At 47.2% G+C, this 24359-nt stretch overlaps 1 protein-coding gene across 1 annotated transcript in view; it reads left to right on the forward strand.

Moving 5' to 3' along the window:
• Positions 1-24359, forward strand: part of LOC126174839 (polyadenylate-binding protein 2) — a 115773-nt gene that overhangs the window by 55870 nt on the left and 35544 nt on the right. Inside the window, exon 4 of the mRNA XM_049921222.1 lies at positions 14600-14667. Within this exon, the coding sequence (XP_049777179.1) occupies positions 14600-14667 (68 nt within the window). The remainder of the gene's footprint in view (positions 1-14599; positions 14668-24359) is intronic.

Here is a 24359-nt window from a genome sequence, read left to right on the forward strand (position 1 = left end):
CTTAATCTGGCAGGTAGATCAGAAAATTTAAAAAGGGAAATGGTTAGGTTAAAGTTAGATATAGTGGGAATTAGTGAAGTTCTGTGGCAGGAGGAACAAGACTTCTGGTCAGGTGAATACAGGGTTATAAATACAAAATCAAATAGGGGTAATGCAGGAGTAGGTTTAATAATGAACAAAAAAATAGTGCGTGTAAGCTATTACAAACAGCATAGTGAACGCATTATTGTGGCCAAGATAGACACGAAGCCCACACCTACTACAGTAGTACAAGTTTATATGCCAGCTAGCTCTGCAGATGATTGGGAAGGGTTATGAAACAGTGGTTGGGAAGGGAGTGAGACAGGGTTGTAGCCTCTCCCCGATGCTATTCAATCTGAATATTGAGCAAGCAGTAAACGAAACAAAAGAAAAATTTGGAGTATGTATTAAAATCCAGGGAGAAGAAATAAAAACTTTGAGGTTCGCCGATGACATTGTAATTATGTCAGAGACAGCAAAGGACTTGGAGGAGCAGTTGAATGGAATGGACAGTGTCTTGAAAGGAGGATGTAAGATGAACATCAACAAAAGCAAAACGAGGATAATGGAATGTAGTCGAATTAAGTCAGGTGATGCTGAGGGAATTAGATTAGGAAATGAGATACTTAAAGTAGTATAGGAGTTTTGCTATTTGGGGAGCAAAATAACTGATGATGGTCGAAGTAGAGAGGATATAAAATGTAGACTGGCAATGACAAGGAAAGCATTTCTGAAGAAGAGAAATTTGTTAACATTGAGTATAGATTTAAATGTCAGGAAGTCGTTTCTGAAAGTATTTGTATGGAGTGTAGCCGTGTATGGAAGTGAAACAAGGACGATAAGTAGTTTGGACAAGAAGAGAAAAGAAGCTTTTGAAAAGTGGTGCTACAGAAGAATGCTTAAGATTAGATGGGTAGATTACATAACTAATGAGGAGGTATTGAATAGAATTGGGGAGAAGAGGAGCTTGTGGCACAACTTGACTAGAAGAAGGGATCGGTTGGTAGGACATGTTCTGAGGCATCAAGGGATGACAAATTTAGCATTGGAGGGTAAAAATCGTAGATGGAGACCTAGAGATGAATACACTAAGCAGATTCAGGAGGAGGCGGGTTGCAGTAAGTGTTGGGAGATGAAGCAGCTTGCACACAATAGGGTAGCATGGAGAGCTGCATCAAACCAGTCTCAGGACTGAAGACCACAACAACAACAACAGTCATGTCTCACTGAGCGGCGTCTTCAGCGCTGTCTTGATCGTCATTATTCATGTAGCATCGACAATGGCTTTCGCTTTTCCACTGACAAAACAGTTTGTGTGAATTTCTGGTTGCGTAAATGGTTTCTCCCACTATCTCTCCATCTTGGGCCTGTTGCCCTTCCATTCATAGAAACTATGAAATTCCTGGGGGTCATGCTCCATAGGAAACTCTCTCTGTCCTCCCATGTACCATACCTGGCAACCCCCACTGTACACGGTCTCTCAATGTCGTATGTGTCCTCAATGGTACTTCCTAGAGTGCCAATCAAACCCCCCTCCTCCATTTATACTGGTCCCTTGTTTGTTCGAAACTCGACTATGGGTGGTTCGTTCATGCGTCTGCCCGGCCATCTGTGTAATGCCACTTTAACACTATCCACCATCGTGGCATCCGTTTGCCCACGGGTGCCTTTTACATTAGCCCGGTTGAGAGTCTGTATGCTGAAGTTGCTGAACTACCACTGTCCTATTGCCGTGACTTTCTCCTCAGCAAGTTTGCATGCCATTTGTCTGCCATGTGTGGCCACCCATCCTATGCCTCCTTCTTTGATGATTTATTTGATAATGAGTATGGGGCTCATCCCTCTTCTCTATTACCTCCTGGAGTACGCTTTTGGCACTTCTTACAGCGGCTTGACTTCGCACTGCATGCGACTTTGTGAACCCTTCACCACCATGGCTTCGTGAAGCGGCCCGTGTTAATCTTGGCCTTCATTCACTTCCTAAGGACACTACTCCAGCTTCGGTCTATCGCCTTCAGTTTCAAGACCTTCGCATGGAACTTGCTATAGTACCTTTGCGTACACTGATGGCTCTCGGACTGACCTTGGCATCAGGTGTGCCTTCGTCATTGGCACCCTGTGTTAACATATCGGCTTCCGGCACACTCCTCAGTATTTACAGCCGAGCCCTTTGCCGTGCCTCAGGCCACGGAGTACATCAGGCATCACAGGCTTTTTAATTGTATCCTCTGCTCAGACTCATTCAGTGCCCTTCAAAGGCTTATGTGTACTGTACACTGCCCGTCCCTCAGTGCAGCAGATCCAGGAAACCTGTCACTTGCTCACTGTTGGTGGAGCCAGTGTCATGTTTCTGTGGGTTCCCAGTCTTGTCAGTCTGCTTAGAAGCCAGGCTGCTGACAACTGCTGCCAGGGCTGCAGTCCTCGTATCTCAGCCCACGAGTACCTATATTCCCTCTGATCTCTGCATTGCTGTCTGTCAGGAGGTGGTGTCCCTTTGGCATTGCCAATGGTCCTTCCTCCAAGGGAATAATCTTTGGCTTATTAAGTCTCTCCCAGTGCCTTGGATGACAATCTCTCGGCCCTTCTGCCGGCAGGAGATTATTTTAACTTGGTTTCGTATTGGGCACTGTCTTTTTAGCCATCATCATTTGCTAAGTGGTGCTGCCCCACCACTTTGTGCATATTGTGCCCAAATTTTAATTGTCTGTCACTTCCTGATGGACTGCCCTTTTTTTAACACTTTATGTTGCAGCTTGTGTTTGCAGTCTGATTTATCAGCCGTTTTAGGGAATGACGCATGGGCTGTTGACTGCCTTTTACTTTTTATCCTCCAAAGCAATATGGCGAGGCCATTTAAGTTGGTTTTGAACCTCTGTTTCTGTATGGTGTCTTTTTTAAGCCCTTTTTCCACATTCCTCCTTCCCTTCTGTCAATTGGGACCGACACATAGTAGTTTAAATCCTCTCTGCATTCGTGTTCTATAGTTCTGACCTGGACGTGTATGACCCCAGTTGTTTTTTGCGCCTTAAAGCAAAACAAAACAAGCAAACAAACCTTGAGGCTTCCTTGTTGAAGCTATTGTCATGATTGTGTATTTCTATAGTTTCCCTAAACAATTTTGTGTAGTAACTTTTCTCTACAGAAAGAACTTCCATGTTTGTGAACTTCAGTACCTGTAAAATTTTACCATTAGTGAGATGTGTGGGTTCTGTCGTAGGTTTGTGAGTAGTAGGTTACACTGTGGGATTTGTTCAAAGTATTTTGAGTGGGAAGAGTGCAGTGGGGAAGCCAGTGGGCATTCTAGTGAGATCCTCTCCTGGGAATGCAGAATCGGTAGTAGAAATAAGTTGATGGAGGAGCAGGAGTGTAAGATCTGTGACCTTCAGGTGCAGTTAAAACACACTAAGGAGGAACTAGATAGGTTGAGGAGGTTGAAAGGTGGTGGCGAATGGGAACTGGCAGTTGGCAAGAAGGCAGCTAGGACGAGGTGGTATTCGGACAGTTATACTTTGTGTATATGCAATAGATTTGACCAACTGTCAGAGTTGAGTGGAGAGGAGCCTCTTGTAACATGCAGCAGTCCTCAGCAGTTAGGAGGCCTAGGTTAGTTGTAAAGTCAAACAGAAAGAATAAGGTTCTGCTGCTAGGTAGTTCACACAGTAGAGGTGTGGGCCAGCAGTTGCCGGAAGTGTTGGGGATTGAGTAAAAGGTCACCAGCACTGTGAAGCCTAGTGCAGGGCTGGCTCAGATGACTGACAACACGGTGGAGTTATGTAGTAATTTTACAAAGGAGGATCAGGTAATGATAATGGGTGGAGCAGGGACAGGGAATATGATGTAGGTGGTGACCTGGTAAAGACAGCTACTCAAACTGGTGGCACTAATGTGCATTTCGTACAACTGTTTCGTCGTCATGATCAGCCTCATGTTAATGCGACTGTTAGGTGCATTAACATAGGGCTGGAGGTGGTGCTGATGCCAGAGGGCATGGGTCACATTTCAGTGGTGCCATTTGGGTCTATTACTAGATGGGGTTCCACTAAGCATGGCCTGCTCCTCAGTAGGTATGGGAAGGGGAGACTGGCAAAGCTACAAGGTGACAGTGTAGTGGGTGGTGGTGGTATCATTCCAGGAAAAATTCGTGTAGTAGTTGGTGTCAGAAGTGCACATTTTTAGATAGGTATACCTGCTTAAAGGAAGTCAGTCTAAGGGCTCACCTTCAAGAGGACATCATGTTTCCATGCCATGTAGAGAAGGAATTAGCATATTTCATCAGAATATAAGAGGTATTATAGATAAAGTGAACTGCTTATAGATGTTGATGCTAAAATTATTGGTATGCTAGAGCACCACTTAATTTGACAATTCAGAGGCCTCCTTTACCAAGATACAGATTGGCTGGCTGTTTTTCAAGGAGTTCCTTGTGGGGTGGGGGAGTAGCCATGTACATAAAAAACAGTATTCCATTTGAGTCCATAGATGTATCATGCACTGCACTGAACAGATAATTGCATGTTGTGCAGAGGCAGTTGAATTTAGTGAAACTAAAATTCTAATTTTCATTCTTTGTAGGTCCCCTAACTCTCAACTTCAGAGCATTTAGACAGGGCTCGTGATTCACTTTGTAGGAAGTATCAGAAATTAGTTATAAGTGGTGACTTAAATATAAGTTTTGTGTATGATGGTGCAAGAAAAAGAATGTTGGTAGATCGCATAAATTCATATGATATGATGCAGACTGTATTTTTCCAAATAGGGTGCAGGAGAACCAGTAGCACAGCCGTGAACAACATTTTTATTCATTCTTCATTACTAGACAGGCATTCTATTAGTAAAAGCGTGATTGGCCTTTCAGATCATGATGCACAAATTTTAAGACTAAAAGGCTTTTGTACTCAAATAAATGTCTCATGTAATTACAAACTATGTAGGAAAGTTAATACAACAGCAATAGAGTGTTTTAAACCGTGTCAAGGAACAAGTGGCAGAATGTTCATAGTGCCGATAACGTAGATGATAAATATGATGCTTTCCTTAACATACTTCTCATGCTCTTTGAGAGTTGCTTTCCATTATAATGTTCTAAACAGGGTACTAGCAGTAGAAGGAAGCTCAGGTGGCTGACCAGTGGGATAGGGATATCATGTAGAATAAAGCGGGAATTATATCAAAATGTTAGAAGTAGTCACAATCAAGCTACAGTAGCCCATTACAAACATTATTGTAAGGTTCTTAAAAGGGTTATTAGGAAGGCAAAGAATATGTTTTATGCTAATAGAATAGCTAATTCATAGGATAAAATTAAAACCATCTGGTCAGTTGTGAAGGAAGTGTTTGGTCAGCAACACAAGGTCGAAGATATGAAGTCAGTTCATAGTAAAAATATTTCTGTTCCTGATTCAGATGTACACTCCTGGAAATTGAAATAAGAACACCGTGAATTCATTGTCCCAGGAAGGGGAAACTTTATTGACACATTCCTGGGGTCAGATACATCACATGATCACACTGACAGAACCACAGGCACATAGACACAGGCAACAGAGCATGCACAATGTCGGCACTAGTACAGTGTATATCCACCTTTCGCAGCAATGCAGGCTGCTATTCTCCCATGGAGACGATCGTAGAGATGCTGGATGTAGTCCTGTGGAACGGCTTGCCATGCCATTTCCACCTGGCGCCTCAGTTGGACCAGCGTTCGTGCTGGTCGTGCAGACCGCGTGAGACGACACTTCATCCAGTCCCAAACATGCTCAATGGGGGACAGATCCGGAGATCTTGCTGGCCAGGGTAGTTGACTTCCACCTTCTAGAGCACGTTGGGTGGCACGGGATATATGCGGACGTGCATTGTCCTGTTGGAACAGCAAGTTCCCTTGCCGGTCTAGGAATGGTAGAACGATGGGTTCGATGACGGTTTGGATGTACCGTGCACTATTCAGTGTCCCCTCGACGATCACCAGTGGTGTACGGCCAGTGTAGGAGATCGCTCCCCACACCATGATACCGGGTGTTGGCCCTGTGTGCCTCGGTCGTATGCTCTCCTGATTGTGGCGCTCACCTGCACGGCGCCAAACACGCATACAACCATCATTGGCACCAAGGCAGAAGCGACTCTCATCGCTGAAGACGACACATCTCCGTTCGTCCCTCCATTCACGCCCTTCGCGACACCACTGGAGGCGGGCTGCACGATGTTGGGGCATGAGCGGAAGACGGCCTAACGGTGTGCGGGACCGTAGCCCAGCTTCATGGAGACGGTTGCGAATGGTCCTCGCCGATACCCCAGGAGCAACAGTGTCCCTAATTTGCTGGGAAGTGGCGGTGCGGTCCCCTACGGCACTGCGTAGGATCCTACGGTCTTGGCGTGCATCCGTGCGTCGCTGCGGTCCGGTCCCAGGTCGACGGGCACGTGCACCTTCCACCGACCACTGGCGACAACATCGATGTACTGTGGAGACCTCACACCCCACGTGTTGAGCAATTCGGCGGTACGTCCACCCGGCCTCCCGCATGCCCACTATACGCCCTCGCTCAAAGTCCGTCAACTGCACATACGGTTCACGTCCACGCTGTCGCGGCATGCTACCAGTGTTAAAGACTGCGATGGAGCTCCGTATGCCACGGCAAACTGGCTGACACTGACGGCGGCGGTGCACAAATGCTGCGCAGCTAGCGCCATTCGACGGCCAACACCGCGGTTCCTGGTGTGTCCGCTGTGCCGTGCGTGTGATCATTGCTTGTACAGCCCTCTCGCAGTGTCCGGAGCAAGTATGGTGGGTCTGACACACCGGTGTCAATGTGTTCTTTTTTCCATTTCCAGGAGTATATTTACAGTATTTAACAATCATTTTCTGAGCATTGCTGGTGAATTAAATAAAAAATTAGTTTCTGCAGGAAATCGTATAACTTTCTTGGCTAATGCCTTTCCGAGATTGATGTCTGAAATAGTCCTCTGTGATACAGACAAGAGGGAAATTGAGTCAGTAATTAAATCACTGAAGACTAAGGACTCTCATGGTTATGATGGAGTGTCTAGCAGAATATTAAAGTACTGTGCTGCACATGTTAGCCCTGTATTTAGCCATATTTGTAATTTTTCTTAAGGAATGGTCAGTTTCCTGAACAATTAAAGTACTCAGTAGTAAAGCCTCTTTATAAAAAGGGAGAAAGGGATAATGTAGATAATTTTAGACCTATTTCTATACCATCATTGTTTGCAAAAGTTATTGAAAAGGCTGTGTATGTAAGGATAATTGTTCATTTTATATCACAAAATTTGCTATCAAATATAGAGTTCGGCTTTAGAAGTTGTTTAATAACTGAATATGCTATATTCTCTTTTCTCTGTGAGGTACTTGATGGATTAAACAAAAGGTTTCAAATGCTAGGCATATTTTTTGATTCACCTAAGGCATTTGATTGTGTTGATCACAAAATATTGCTCCAGAAGTTGGACCACTATGGAATATGGGGAGTAGCTCACAACTGGTTAACATCTTACTTTAGCAACAGACAGCAAAAGGTCATTATTCAGAATGTTGAGAATGGTTGTGATGCGGGGTATGGTCAAGTGGGTTGGAGGGGGGGGGGGGGGGCAGGAATCAGTGTTCGGGCTACTTCTGTTCCTAATTTATATAAATGACATGCCCTCTAGTATTACGAGTAACTCTAAAATACTTGTTTGCTGATGGCACTAGCTTGGTAGTAAAGAATGTTGTGTACAACATAGGTCATGAACTGCACTATTTGACACTGAGCCAAAGTTCATGGCATGTAGATTATGTAATTATATGATTAGTGAAACTGAACAGTTCAAATTTCTAGGTGTTCAGGTAGATAGTAAACTGTCATGGAAAGCTCATGTTCAGGATCCTGTTCAGAGACTTAATGCTGCCAATTCTACTATTTGAACGGTATCTGAAGTGAGTGATTGTTGAACACGAAAATTAGTCTACTTTGCTTATTTTAATTCACTTATGTTGTATGTATTATGTTTTGGCGTAACTCTCCCCATTCTAAAAGGATATTTTTGGCTCAGAAACAGGTGGTTCAGGCAATAAGTGGTGTAAGTTCACGAATCTTTTGTCAACCTCTGTTCCTGAGTCTGGTTATTTTGACATTGGCCTCTCAAAAAAAAAATTCTTTCTGTGATTTCCTTTAACAATATTAACTTATTCCCAAGAATAAGTAGCTTTCACTCAGTTAATGCTCAGCAGAAATCAAACCTGTCTTTGGATTGGACTTCCTTTACTCTTGTGCAAAAAGGTGTGCAGTATACTGCTGCATCCATTTTCAATAAGCTACCACTCAAATTGAAAAATATTAGCAGTAATCCACGCACTTTCAAATCCAAACTTAAGAGTTTCCTCATGGGCCACTCCTTCTATGCCATTGAAGAGTTCTTTAAAAATGAAACTGATTTTTGTTGTAGTGTTGAATGAGTTTACTTAAACTTACGAATTGATTTTTTTTTTTTTTTAATCTGTTATTACTTTTATGTTGTAATTTCGTGTACGGACATGTTCTATGACCTTTGAGATTTGCTCCTCAATTTGGTCATACGGAACTTAACGTGCAAATAAATAAAAATAAAATTAACAATGAAGTTTGCCTCACACAGCACCTGCTTCATTGCCGATTTTTCTACCTGCCTCAAACTAAATAACTAATTATGTTCAGTGATCCTAGTGTTGAATGACTGTACTGTCATTCCAGCATAGACTTTCTTCCCGCTTAGACTTTCCTTCCAGCATAGTCTTTCCTTCCTTCCTTCCAGCATAGACTTTCCTTCCTTCCTTCCTTCCAGCATAGACTTTCCTTCCTTCCTTCCTTCCAGCATAGACTTTCCTTCCTTCCTTCCTTCCAGCATAGACTTTCCTTCCTTCCTTCCTTCCAGCATAGACTTTCCTTCCTTCCTTCCTTCCAGCATAGACTTTCCTTCCTTCCTTCCTTCCAGCATAGACTTTCCTTCCTTCCTTCCTTCCAGCATAGACTTTCCTTCCTTCCTTCCTTCCAGCATAGACTTTCCTTCCTTCCTTCCAGCATAGACTTTCCTTCCTTCCTTCCAGCATAGACTTTCCTTCCTTCCTTCCAGCATAGACTTTCCCACATGTACATTGTATTCGGTATATTCCTGACTTTGTGAGTGAGTCCCTTTTCTCCTTTGCCAATCTGAGACACTCTCTGATCTTCTTCGTCAGTTTATAAATAGTCTTTCGGCCCGGTTTGTGCCGATTTTGTCATTCACTGTGGGAATGTATGTCAGAGAGGTCATACCTGACATTTTTTTTCTGGTGTGTCACTTCATTGAGTGTTTGGTTCCGTGACTGTTCTTATGTAATTGTTGGAGAATCCACTGCTCCTCAGAATGCTTTCCAGGTGTTGCATCTTGCATCTGAGGTATTGCGGCTCACATATTTGTTGTGCTCGTGTTAAGAGTGTGTTAAATGTGCTTCCATTCTGCCTCAGGTGGTGGTATATTTTGTGCAGATATCGGTCTGTGTGTGTCAGTTTTTGATACACACAGTGTCCCAGGTTTTCACCATCCCATGTCCCCAGCATCTCTAGAAATGGTAGCTGTTGGTGCTTTTCTGCTCCATGGTAAATTTTGTGTTGGCATGGATACTGTTCTGTCGTCTTCGGAAGTCACCGAGCTGTTCCTCGCAATGACTCCACACAATGGAAGTATTGTCAGTGTATCCTTGCCACAGCATAGGTTTACAAGGTGCCAAGTCCAGCACCTGTGCTTTGAAATGTTCCATGAAGTGGGTCAAGCATGGTGAAACCTTCCAGCTGTTCATAGAAGTTGCCATCCACATTAAATAGCTTCTGTGGAGCCATGGTGGGTAACAACTTGGTGACTTCCTAAGACACCAGAACAGTCTTCATGCAAACACAAAATTTACCATGAAGATAAATGAAGGACCAGGAGCTACCCTTTTTGGATGTGATGGTCACAAGGGATGGTGAAAATGTGGAACACTGTGTGTAGAAAACCGACATGCATGGACCTACAGAAACAATCAGATCATCACCCGAACCAGAAAAGAGGCATGATTAACATGCTTGTAATGGGAACAAGACGAATATATGAACGGCAGCACATCAGATGTGAGATGCAACACCTGGAAAGCATTCTGAGGGGCAATGGCCACTCCACCAGGTACATGAGAAATACCACAGAATCACTCTATGAAGTGACACATTGGAAAAAGAAGTGTCAGGTATGGCTTTTTGGCCATTCGTCCCCAGAGTGATGGAGAGAACCAGCTGCATGTTGTGCAAACATGGTGTAAAGATTATTTATAAACTGACGAAGAAGATCAAAGAGTGTCTGAGATTGGCAAGGTAGAAGAGGGACCCACTTAAAATATCAGGAATGTACTGAGTGCCATGTACACGTGGCCAAGTCTATGTTGGAATGACTGTAAGATCAGTCGACACCAGGATCACTGGACGTAAGCGGCATTGCACGCTGGGGAGGTAGAGAAAATGGCCACAGTGATGCACGCGCTTTGAGAGACCAGCCACATAGTGAATTTCACTGACATGGAAGTTCTTGCTGTGGAGAACATTTATTACCCTCACTTGTTCAGGGAAGTTATAGAAATACACAAATGAGTATAGCTTTAACAAAAAGAAGAAAGCCTCAAGATGAATGGACCCTGGATTCCTGTGCTGCAGAAAAGACCCTTGCAGGTAGCAAGGGGAGAACCGCACCAGAAATGACCACAAAAAAACTCTTGGACGTTGGCACGTGAGGTACATATAATCTGTGGCTGTGATCTCGACTCCAGTCCACCACCAGCAATGGAGGGTGAAGCCTTTTCGTGCTGGTGAAACATCAGAAAAATTATCAACTGAATGTCAGCCAAAGAACCTTAGGCAGAAGCCAAGGAGCAATTTGTCAGCAAATGGCCACCAAATTCTGTTCTTGTTTTCACCACCCACCTGGTGATAAGTTACATTAATTGCTTGGGTATCAGCATTATTTTTAGCAGCTATTCCTTTCTTCACTACCTGTTAGTTTTCCATATATTTCATATTCTGACCTGTCTGTTCTCCCTACTTAGCTTTCTGCTCTTAATAACTCTTGCATAATGTTTTTTCAGTAATCTCTGCCTTGCCTGTTACCCTACCTTCCAATTCTACTCTGTCAGGTTTGCAAGTCTTATCCGGTGCAGTCCCCAACAGTCAGTCTTCCTTTCTCATCCCATCCAGTAAGTTGCCCCTGACCCAGAATTCTGGCTGATTTTTCCAGACTCTCCCAAGTTCCTAACATCTTAAGTTGTTTTTTGTTTCTCTCTCTTCCTTTCCCTTCAACCCTTCTGCCAGGAGGAGTCACTGGATCCAAAAGCTTGCAAGTTTCCTTGACCTTATATAGGCGTGCGTTCTCCTGCCACTGTACGGTGAATAGATTTTTATCTCCTATCCAGTTACATTAAACCAGGAATTGTTTGATGTGATGAACCAGCATAATTAGAATTTAATTTAGTTGATGTAGTCGTTATTGTCATAGATTTATAATCTTCTTATTGCTACAATTCAGGTTTTGCTCTTATATATTATGCTTTTTGTTGAAAATATATATTGCAAGTCCTACTTACGAAAATAGGGGGGCTATTCATATTAAAGCCTCTGTCTGGTGTAGTTTGAGAGTGTGAAATGCTGAAGTGCTAGGAATAATCCAAATACTGTGGAATATACAGGGTGTACGTAAAGTCCAGGAACACTTGCAATTATTTATTGCAGAAGAACTAAACATTGTACAGGTGTCATACATATTGCATTTTGAAGAGAAACTCTGAAAGCTTTTTTTTACAAACATTCAATATGCGAACCGTGGGTGACCCGGCAGATGTCAATACGGTAGTCAAATTCTTGCCATACCTGTCCTAGCATGGCATCGTTGACTGTGACAGTCGCTTCCTGTATTCTCTCCTGGAGCTCTGCTGTACACGTGGTAGAGGCGGTACATACACCAGATCTTTAATGTGTCCCCACAGAAAAGTCACACGGAGTGAGATCTGGTGGTTGGGGAGGCCATTTCATGAAACAACTGTCCCCTTCTGTAGCATGGCTGATCCATCGATGTGGCAGCTCCGTGTTAAGGTACCCACAAACTTCATGATGAAAACGGGGTAGAGATCCATCCTGCTGAAAGATGGAGAGTCCGATTGCATCTGAGGCATCATCCATTGCTGCAACATGGCTGTAACACACTTGTTTTTGTCGAACTGCAACACATGGAAAGCTCGCTCCACACCTGAACTCGCTATGTTTGCGACTATTGCTGAATATCGGCTAATTACCAAACTACGGTGTGGCAGTATAGGTGAAAAACACTTTCAGGGTTTCTCTTCAAAATGACTTATGTATGATACTGTACAATGTTTGACTCGTGTGCAGTAACTAATTAAAGTGTTCCCTGACCATATTTACACCCTGTATTTTTTATATGAATTATAATTTGTTTATGAGAAGTTTATTAGTGTTATGAAAATGTCATATTAAGTTATTAGTGTTATGAAAATGTCATATTAAGCTGGAAAGATATATTTCAAACTTTTGAGTACAACTTTGTTTGTATAAGTTATTAACTGCAGATTTTGTATGAAAGCACATAAGTTCATTGTGGGTCTAACAACCAAGTGGAAAATTTTTGTACTTAAAATCCAGGAAAAAGTTCTTATAATACACTAAAAACTAAGAAATGTTAGAAACAATAATTTCACAAATACACACATTGCATAGCAGTAAAATCTTGTGCTGTACATCACTCAAGAATAGTAATTTAGTGAGGTCATAATCAATGCAACACCATACATTACTTTTTCTGTATTTCATGTCTTACGTACATTTCTTTTGTAGTTGTAGACACGATTTACGTAGAAACTGTAAAAGATGTTGAATGTGATAAGTACTCTACATTTTTGTTCAGTTTACAGTTTGGACTAGCTATTTAAGTGATACACATAAAAAGTTCCATTACTATAAAACTCCTATTATTGAAATTTAAGATATGTAATGAAAAATATTTGTGGGTAAACATGCCCTTTCAACAGTGAATTAAGCAAACAAATAAAAAAATTAAAATCGAAATCCCCAATTTGCCACTGAAGCCAGACAAAAGGAAAACAGCTAGCATATATTTTTCCCCATGTATTTATCCCCTGTGTGTGTGTGTGTGTGTGTGTGTGTGTGTGTGTGTGTGTGTGTGTGTGTCCCAACCCCCAGGCATTCATTCAATCAGGTACTGGAAGGTTTCTTGGGAATGGTAGCCAGTTATTCACGGAGTGCTGCACTGAAGAGAGGTATTGATGTCTGTCGATGAGGCCTGGCACGAAGTCAGCATTCCAAAACATCCCAAAGGTGTTCTATAGGATTCAGGTCAGGACTGTGTGCAGGCCAGTCCATTACAGGGAAGTTATTGTTGTGTAACCACTCCGCCACAGGCTGTGCATAATGAACAGGTGCTCAATCATGTTGAAAGATGCAATTGCCATCCCCAAATTGCTTCAACTGTGGGAAGCAAGAAGATGCTTAAAACATCAGTTGAGGCCAGTGCTGTGATAAAGTCATGCAAAACAAAGAGTGCAAGCCATCTCCATGAAAATCACGACCCCACCGTAACACCACCGCCTCCAAATTTTGCTTTTGGCACCCCACACGCTGACAGGTACGTTCACCGGGCATTCGCCATACCCACACCCTGCTATCGTATCGCAACATTGTGTACTGTGATTTGTCACTGTACACAATGTTTTTGCAGTGTTCAGTCATCCAATGTTTACACTTCTTACATCAAGCAATGCGTCGTTTGGCATTTACTGGCCTGACATGTGGCTTATGAGGAGCTGCTCGACCATGAAATCAAAGTTTTTCCACCTCCTGCCTAACTGTCATATTACGTGCAGTGGATCCTGATGCAGTTTGGAATTCCTGTGTGATGGTATGTCCCTTCGTGTTTACACTTCATTATCACATTGGAAACAGTGGCCCTATGGATGTAGAAGAGTGTGGTAATCTCCCGTACAGACATATGACACAAGTGACACCCAATCACCTAACCACATTTGAAGTCCACGAGTTCCACAAAGCACCCCAATCTCCTCTCACGATGTCTAATGACTACTGAGGTCGCTGATATGGAGTACATGACAGTAGGTGGAAGCACAATGCACCTAATACAAAAAATGTATTTTTTTTTTTGGGGGGGGGTCCGGATACTTTTGGTCACATACTGTATATGCAGCCCATATACTATAGTGCCACATAGAAAGGCATGCTATCACACAATGCACCTCACCTTTTACACGGTCAGTTAGAATTTCTGGTACCAGGTGTATCTTAAGTAACTACACAGTGCAAAAGCATAAATTCCAACATAAAATTGTAAAGTTTTTATATTGTTGTTATGTGCCTTCTTCCACAAGGTTTTGGTTTACAGGAAAATAATAAACACTTGATTTGTAATTGTCTTTTCTTCATTTTGTGTTCCGTAATTTTTCTGTTAAAATGTCCAGCTCATCCTTAGTTTCCTGCAAATGTCAAATTATTAATTGTATTTGCAGCAAGCCCGTTAAACATGTCGTTAGAAGAAAAGATGGAGGTGGACAACCGCTCCATATATGTTGGAAATGTGAGTATTACTTAAAGTCAGTACTATTAGTGATCTTTCTTAAATTTTAGTTAATTAGATATCAGGCTTTTGAAATGATTCTTTCTTGGTGTGCTTATCATTGCTGACCAAGCTCACAGGCATCTTTATGAACCCACACTGGCACGAATTTGTCCTCGTTAGACCCCAGACCTGTTGAAATGTCATAGTTGTTAGCCACTGGTCTTTTAGAGTGGTGGCTCTCAGATACCTGTCTGGCTGTTATCATGAAGGCTCCATGGTTTCCTGAAGTACTTCAGGTCAGTGCTGGAATGGTTCCTTTAAGAGAGTTGTGGGGGCTTTTGTTACCCAGTCTTGTCCAAATTAGATTATTCTGTCTAATGGTGTCAGCCCCAAATGTTTTATCCTTAAACATTTCCGCTTCACTTTCTTTCCCCGCCGCCTTCACTTTCTTTCCCCGCCGCCTTCACTTTCTTTCCCCGCCGCCTTCACTTTCTTTCCCCGCCGCCTTCACTTTCTTTCCCCGCCGCCTTCACTTTCTTTCCCCGCCGCCTTCACTTTCTTTCCCCGCCGCCTTCACTTTCTTTCCCCGCCGCCTTCACTTTCTTTCCCCGCCGCCTTCACTTTCTTTCCCCGCCGCCTTCACTTTCTTTCCCCGCCGCCTTCACTTTCTTTCCCCGCCGCCTTCACTTTCTTTCCCCGCCGCCTTCACTTTCTTTCCCCGCCGCCTTCACTTTCTTTCCCCGCCGCCTTAACTTGGCTTCCCCCCCCGCCCCTTCACTTGGCTTCCCCCCCGCCCCTTCACTTGGCTTCCCCCCCGCCCCTTCACTTGGCTTCCCCCCCGCCCCTTCACTTGGCTTCCCCCCCGCCCCTTCACTTGGCTTCCCCCCCGCCCCTTCACTTGGCTTCCCCCCCCGCCCCTTCACTTGGCTTCCCCCCCGCCCCTTCACTTGGCTTCCCCCCCGCCCCTTCACTTGGCTTCCCCCCCGCCCCTTCACTTGGCTTCCCCCCCGCCCCTTCACTTGGCTTCCCCCCCGCCCCTTCACTTGGCTTCCCCCCCGCCCCTTCACTTGGCTTCCCCCCCGCCCCTTCACTTGGCTTCCCCCCCGCCCCTTCACTTGGCTTCCCCCCCGCCCCTTCACTTGGCTTACCCCCCGCCCCTTCACTTGGCTTACCCCCCGCCCCTTCACTTGGCTTACCCCCCGCCCCTTCACTTGGCTTACCCCCCGCCCCTTCACTTGGCTTACCCCCCGCCCCTTCACTTGGCTTACCCCCCGCCCCTTCACTTGGCTTACCCCCCGCCCCTTCACTTGGCTTACCCCCCGCCCCTTCACTTGGCTTACCCCCCGCCCCTTCACTTGGCTTACCCCCCGCCCCTTCACTTGGCTTACCCCCCGCCCCTTCACTTGGCTTACCCCCCGCCCCTTCACTTGGCTCACCCCCCGCCCCTTCACTTGGCTCACCCCCCGCCCCTTCACTTGGCTCACCCCCCGCCCCTTCACTTGGCTCCCCCCTCCCGCCCCTTCACTTGGCTCCCGCCCCTTCACTTGGCTCCCCCCCCGCCCCTTCACTTGGCTCCCCCCCCCCGCCCCTTCACTTGGCTCCCCCCCCCGCCCCTTCACTTGGCTCCCCCCCCCCGCCCCTTCACTTGGCTCCCCCCCCCCCGCCCCTTCACTTGGCTCCCCCCCCCCCGCCCCTTCACTTGGCTCCCCCCCCGCCCCTTCACTTGGCTCCCCCCCCCCGCCCCTTCACTTGGCTTCCCCCCCGCCCCTTCACTTGGCTTCCCCCCCGCCCCTTCACTTGGCTTCCCCCCCGCCCCTTCACTTGGCTCCCCCCCCGCCCCTTCACTTGGCTCCCCCCCCGCCCCTTCACTTGGCTCCCCCCCCGCCCCTTCACTTGGCTCCCCCCCCGCCCCGCCGCTTGGCTTCCCCCCCCGCCCAACCGCTTGGCTTCCCCCCCCCGCCCAACCGCTTGGCTTCCCCCCCCCGCCCAACCGCTTGGCTTCCCCCCCCGCCCCGCCGCTTGGCATGCTCCCCCCCCTCGCCCCGCCGCTTGGCATGCCCCCCCCCTCGCCGCTTGGCATGCCCCCCCCGCCGCTTGACATTCCCACGCCCCCCCCTGCCGCTTGGCTTCCCCCCCCCTGCCGCTTGGCTTCCCCCCCCTCGCCCCGCCGCTTGGCGTGCCCCCCCTCGCCCCGCCGCTTTGCGTGCCCCCCCTCGCCCCGCCGCTTTGCGTGCCCCCCCTCGCCCCGCCGCTTGGCGTGCCCCCCCTTCGCCCCGCCGCTTGGCATGCCCCCCCCTCGCCCCGCCGCTTGGCATGCCCCCCCCTCGCCCCGCCGCTTGGCATGCCCCCCCCTCGCCCCGCCGCTTGGCATGCCCCCCCCCTCGCCCCGCCGCTTGGCATGCCCCCCCCCTCGCCCCGCCGCTTGGCATGCCCCCCCTCGCCCCGCCGCTTGGCATGCCCCCCTCCCGCCGCTTGGCATGCCCCCCCACCGCTTGACATTCCCACGCCCCCCCCTGCCGCTTGGCTTCCCCCCCCCCCTCGCCCGCGGCTTGGCTTCCCCCCCTCGCCCCGCCGCTTGGCTTCCCCCCCCTCGCCCGCAGCTTGGCTTCCCCCCCCCCCTCGCCCGCCGCTTGGCTTCCCCCCCCTCGCCCCGCCGCTTGGCATGCCCCCCTTTGCATGTCCCCCCCCCCCTTTGCATGTCTCCCCCCCCTTTGCATGTCCCCCCCCCTTTGCAGCCCCCCCCTTTGCAGCCCCCCCTTTGCAGCCCCCCCCCTTTGCAGCCCCCCCCTTTGTATGCACCCCCCCTTTGTATGCACCCCCCCTTTGTATGCACCCCCCCCCCTTTGCATGCACCCCCCCCCCTTTGCATGCACCCCCCCTTTGCATGCCCCCCCCTTTGCGTGCCCCCCCCTTTGCGTGCCCCCCCCTTTGCGTGCCCCCCCCTTTGCGTGCCCCCCCCCTTTGCGTGCCCCCCCTTTGCATGTCCCCCCCCCCTTTGCGTGCCCCCCCTTTGCATGTCCCCCCCCCTTTGCATGTCCCCCCCCTTTGCAGCCCCCCCCTTTGCAGCCCCCCCCCTTTGTATGCACCCCCCCTTTGTATGCACCCCCCCTTTGTATGCACCCCCCCTTTGTATGCACCCCCCCTTTGTATGCACCCCCCCTTTGTATGCACCCCCCCTTTGTATGCACCCCCCCTTTGTATGCACCCCCCCTTTGTATGCACCCCCCCTTTGTATGCACCCCCCCTTTGCATGCACCCCCCCCTTTGCATGCACCCCCCCCCCCTTTGCATGCACCCCCCCTTTGCGTGCCCCCCCCTTTGCATGCACCCCCCCTTTGCGTGCCCCCCCCTTTGCGTGCCCCCCCCTTTGCGTGCCCCCCCCTTTGCGTGCCCCCCCCTTTGCGTGCCCCCCCCTTTGCGTGCCCCCCCCTTTGCGTGCCCCCCCCTTTGCGTGTCCCCCCCTTTGCATGCCCCCCCCTTTGCATGCCCCCCCCCCTTTGCATGCCCCCCCCCCTTTGCATGCCCCCCCCCCCCTTTGCATGCCCTCCCCCCCTTTGCATGCCCCCCCCCTTTGCATGCCCCCCCCTTTGCATGCCCCCCCCCTTTGCATGCCCCCCCCCCTTTGCATGCCCCCCCCTTTGCATGCCCCCCCCTTTGCATGCCCCCCCCCTTTGCATGCCCCCCCCCTTTGCATGCCCCCCCCCCTTTGCATGCCCCCCCCCCCTTTGCATGCCCCCCCCCCTTTGCATGCCCCCCCACCTTTGCATGCCCCCCCCCTTTGCATGCCCCCCCCCCTTTGCATGCCCCCCCCCCTTTGCATGCCCCCCCGCCCGCCGCTTGGCATGCCCCCCCACCCCCCCCGCCGCTTGGCATGCCCCCCCACCCCCCCGCCGCTTGGCATGCCCCCCCACCCCCCCGCCGCTTGGCATGCCCCCCCACCCCCCCGCCGCTTGGCATGCCCCCCCACCCCCCGCCGCTTGGCATGCCCCCCCACCCCCCGCCGCTTGGCATGCCCCCCCACCCCCCCGCCGCTTGGCATGCCCCCCCACCCCCCCCGCCGCTTGGCATGCCCCCCCACCCCCCCGCCGCTTGGCATGCCCCCCCACCCCCCCGCCGCTTGGCATGCCCCCCCACCCCCCCCCCCCCCCCGCCGCTTGGCATGCCCCCCCACCCCCCCCCGCCGCTTGGCATGCCCCCCCACCCCCCGCCGCTTGGCATGCCCCCCCCACCCCCCCGCCGCTTGGCATGCCCCCCCCACCCCCCCGCCGCTTGGCATGCCCCCCCACCCCCCCGCCGCTTCACATGCCCCCCCACCCCGCCGCTTGGCTCGCCCCCCCCACCCCGCCTCTTGGCTCGCCCCCCCCACCCCGCCTCTTGGCTCGCCCCCCCCACCCCGCCGCTTGGCTCGCCTCCCCCACCCCGCCGCTTGGCTCGCCCCCCCCCCCCCCCGCCGCTTGGCTCGCCCCCCCCCCCCCGCCGCTTGGCTCGCCCCCCCCCCCCCCCGCTTGGCTCGCCCCCCCCCACCCCGCTTGGCTCGCCCCCCCCCACCCCGCCGCTTGGCTCGCCCCCCACCCCGCTTGGATCGCCGAACCCCCCCCCCTCGCCGCTTGGCTCACTGCCCGCCCGCGCCGCTTGGCTCACCGCCCGCCCCCGCATGCTACACCCTCCCGCCGCTCGCTACCCACCCACCCCCCCCCCCCCGCCGCTCGCTACCCACCCCCACCCCCCCCCCCGCCGCTTGCTACTGCCCCCCCCTTCACTTATGCACATAATGCATTATTGTGTGGGCAGTGCCCAGACTAATACCCAGTAACCGATGAATCTCGTCCACTGTGGTTCTGCGGTTATCAAAGACTATAGCATTCATTTCAGCAACCATTTCTGGTGTGATGATAGCCTGTCGTCTTCCAGTGACTTACGCCTCTCAAGAAATTGTTTGCGATATTCCACAACACTTGAATGACTCGGACTGTACTCACCGTACAGAGCCTTCATCCGTTGATACATTTCATGGCCTCCAACTCCCTCTGTCGCCAAAAATCAAATCGCTCCTTGTTGTTCCTGCTTACTCGCCTGCATGTTTGGTAGTGGACAATAACTTGTGTGATCACCTTCTCTTCTGGGTGAAACCACACTGGCTCTATGCAACATCAAACGTTGTGCACACGTCATTCTGTCTTTAAAGTCAGAATTTGTTGAAACAACTGACAGGCAGTGAGAGGAATCTCATACCTAATTGCTGAAGATCGGAGCCACACTCAAACCGACTTTGTAGTCACAAGAAATGATTGTATTTGAAAAGCTCATCTTTCCCAGGAGTGTTTACTAGTAACAGTATACTGTACAAAGCATAGCAGTTCAGGCACCTCCAATTGTCACATGTTGTTGAAACTTACAGCTATGGATTATGTAGAATGTCACTGTTCCAGATATTTCTTAAAGTGTAGTGTAATAATGGATTGGAACCCAGAGATTCTCATAATGTTCAGAGTGATCTTCATCTTTAATATTTATTAGCAGGCTTCAGCATTGACCCTATTTTTTGTGTTCACAGTTTAATAATGGGGTAATTTAATGTGAAATCACCCGGTGGCCGTTGCCCTTGTGACAGATTTTTCTGGAAATGTAGTGTAAGAATGTACATAATGAGTTAGTGTTAAATTATTTTTTTTTCTGGAATTTTTTGACCAAAATTGTGAATAGACCATTTTGAAATGTGGGCCCCCTTCTGCCAACTGGCTTTGAGAAACAAAGTGCCTTGTAAGTTTATAACCACTATAACGTTTTTATTTATGAATCAATTTTATTCAATTTGGTGTCATTGGAAAGTAAAAGAATAGAGCTATAATATAAAAATTATTAAAGTGCTGTGTCTAAGCAACAAATGTTTGAAAATTTGTAATTAATGTAATTTCTCACTGATTTTTTTTGCAAATTTCAGGAAATTTTTTTTCAGCAGCATCACAAGTTTCAACATCTGAATTTTTGTTTAAATATTTCCTACTGCCATACTTTTCAACATAAAAAAAATCAGAAGGGTGTTTGTCCTCTATTGTCAGATTTTATACTTTTTCAATAATGCTGTAATAATTAATTGCTTCAAATTCAATAATACATGAAACAACAATGTAAAATTCAGCGTAGCAGCAACACTCACATGCAACACAGGCTGTGTGTGTTAGGTTTTTGTGTGTCTGTGCACTTTATATATCTGAAGGACTTTGTCTTGATTTTGTGCTTCTTACATAAGCAGCCGTTCTGTCTGGTTCCATAATGTGAATATTAGAGATCACTTAATAAAGTGCTCATTAACTCTTTCTCATTTCCCCCTTACAGATTCTTCATAGTACATTCTTGAGTAATTAGAGAACAAGAAAAGGTTTCAAACCATCCAGTTCTTTTCTGCAACATACACAGTTGATTAAAAATCACAATGGAAAACAAATGTTCGGTACGTTTTATGTCCTGTGTTAGAAGAATAGTAGTAGCAGTGAAGAGCTTGACTTAATAGATATGTGAAGCCTGAATCAAGCTGATACTGAATTATTGAAGCTAAGAAGCACCTGTGAAAATATTGAGTGTGTTTGTTCTCACAAAAGGCTGTATTTGGGAACTTTTGAAGACAGACACAGACTTTGCTATGACCCTTTTAAGAAGCGTGGTAAAAAGACTGCTAACAAATCTATGAAACCTATTTCTTTAACCATGGCAAGGAAATATAAAACCCTTGGACTTATCCCAGGTACCAAGCTGTGCATAACGTGTCGTAAGGACATTTTATATCATACGGGGGATAACCTTCCAGGGATGGATGAATGTGAAGTTGGAGATCAAGGATGTACACCAGATCCATCTACAGCTCTTCAAAAACTTAATGAAAGTTGTGAATTAGTTGAAATTTCACCATTTAAGGTTACCAAGAGAGCGCAAGACAGGTGTCCAGAATACATTTGATCAAAGTCTCGTCGCTTAGCTTTAAAATTCCAGCGAACACCATTACAAGTGCTACATGTTCCGGTGAAAAATGTCTGAAGAAACTGGCAGTACTGAACGTACAGACTGTAATATTTTAATGCAAAAACGTGAAGAGATATTCAGCAGAAGCTCTGTTAAAGAAAAACTACAAATACTTACCTTAGCACCAGCTTCATGGAGTAAAGAACAAATCCAAATGTTTTTTAACACTACTGAACATTGCTAGATGGTATTTTGTCAAAAGGGAGTTATAAAGTGGGAAACAGAATAGGTAAGAATGTGGAAAAACGTGTGCAGAATTTTTACTGTGAAGATGAAGATGATACAAGTCGCATTTGTGCTAACAAAAAAGACTGTCTGTCTGTCCCTTCAGAAAATGGCAAAAAAGTGTAAACGACAAAAAGAATAATTTTACATAATCTTAAAGATGTATACTTAGATTTCAGAGAAAAATACCCTGAATATAAAATTGGTTTTACTAAATTTTGTGAACTTAGGCCAAAAGAATGTGTTACTGTAAACAGTCATGGAATGCATAATGTATGTGTGTGTATGTATCACCAAAACGTAATACAGTTAATGCATGCTGCACGTGTGAAAGAACCGTACACCGAACTTCTACAGAAACTTGTGTGCAACCTGGAAAAGATGAGTGCACGCTATTAATAATAATTTTTTTTTCTTCCGTTCTCCCTCGAAAACACAAAACAATCACCAATGTTTTTCGTGCATGAAATTCGTCCACGGAATTCTGGGCCAGAAGTTTTTCTTTTCTCTTTGCTGCAACCGAGCGCGTCACTTGTTGGCCTGATTTTGCTCTTCTTTCTCAGTTGGCATGCACAAATAACGTTCTGCGGCAGTGTGTATCTTTTTATGCTAAAACCCACTACAAAACAACGTGTATTCGAAGCGGGTGGAACACAAGTGACTCCAGACTTTCGTAAAATTCTGGGGGCACTACATATCCCTCCCCTTAGCTCGAACACTCGTTATTTTATATACAACATATAATATCTTTTGCACCTATTATTCACACAAAACCTTTAGCACAGAAATAAAAAATAAATTTGTCTCATTGCTATCGTTCCCTCAGATAGTCAGTCATTTTACCAATGGACTTAGTAGTACAAGCAATTTAAGATACAACAAATCTTGACCAGTTAATCAAATATAAGCCTTCCTTCGAGGCTATTTTAGGATTGTGCAAATTAAATCCCTCCCCTTAGCCAGTCACAAATTTCAGGTGTTGTTCTCATCAAATAAACCTTCTTTACTCTATGGTTGCAACAGTAACCTCCTGTTCTTTCAGAATGCTTCGTCTCTAGATAAGGAAAAAAAGAATTCAAAGTTACCAGGGGAAACTTTTCCACAATAAATTAGAATTACGATACCTCCCATTTCCTGCGGGTACAGTATCTATCAATGACATAAGGTATGATCCTGTCCTCACATACAGGTAGGTACGCCGCTTCCACTTACTTAAAAACTATGGTACAGGTCAATTCCCTTCTGGTGCCCCTGCCTGCACAGTATAGGTCAGCCTCCTCTGGGTCTACCTACCTGTCACTTTCTCTCATTTCAACAATATCTGGTGCGCCCTTCTTATCCTCTCTCAACAGTGTTCATAGTCACTCCTCTGGCATATACCTCTTCATACAATCCTCTTTAAAATTACCTGGTAAAATATACATGTTCTGCTTGATTCCTTTTTCTTGCAGATTGCTTCCATAGCTTTAACACTTAATTATTCTCAACCTATTTTTTATTACTCTATTGTTTCTTATCAGGCTATTTGGGATGTACAATCCTATTCTTACCCTCATAAACTTATGAACTCCATCTGTTGATACAGGTTCTGGTAGTGTTTTCCTTCTCTGCCTTAACTTTTTATCTTCCCTTAGCTCCACTTATTCTACAAGGTACTACCACATCTAGGAACAGTTTATTTTAATTTACTCTAAATGCATCATTCCGTCTGAGAAGTGCAACCGCCATCCTCATAACCCAAGTGCTCTGGTCCTTGACTAGCATTACTTCCCCCTCTTACATGTGACGGTTGTCACTTCTTATCTGGTGTTTCTTGTGCGTTTGTCGTCAATTGTCTGAGTGATAAAGTGTGATCGTGTGTCCTGGTTCTTCGGCCAGCTAAGGTTCTTAGTTAAAGATTTATATAAATCATGGAAAAGAGGATGACTTCAGCGATAGAAGTATATGAACGTGGATAAAGGGAAAGATAGTTGGTATTCTAAAGATCGAAGAGAGACAGAAGATAGCCCCCAAAGACAGGAAACCCTTCCCTTCCCCCCTTCCCCAGGATCCCCACTTCGCCAGTACTTAAGTGAGAATCCAGAGGAGGTATGATGTTCTCCTACGGAACGGACATTCTCACCGTCACCTCAGAAGTCCCCGAAGAAAAGATCTTAGCAACTCCTATGGAATGGCAAATGATGAAGAACCAGTCACACTTGTTTGCGAGGGCTGTATGAAGGGTGTGGTGTTCATGTAGTGTTGGTCGTGTCTATGCCTACACTACCCACCCCTTTTACAAAATTGAGTACAAACCCTCCCCCATCACATCATACTTTACAAAAGGTACAAAACATTTTATAAAAATTTAAACATCATGTAACACTGAATTATGCCGTTCCCCTCAACACTGGCGTTTATAATGTTCTATCTAGAAGTACAGAGACTACCAGATAACACTCTCGGGAACACACTCCCCGGGTTTTACC

The sequence above is a fragment of the Schistocerca cancellata genome, chromosome 3 (genome assembly GCF_023864275.1).
Source record: "Schistocerca cancellata isolate TAMUIC-IGC-003103 chromosome 3, iqSchCanc2.1, whole genome shotgun sequence".
Lineage (NCBI taxonomy): Eukaryota > Metazoa > Arthropoda > Insecta > Orthoptera > Acrididae > Schistocerca > Schistocerca cancellata.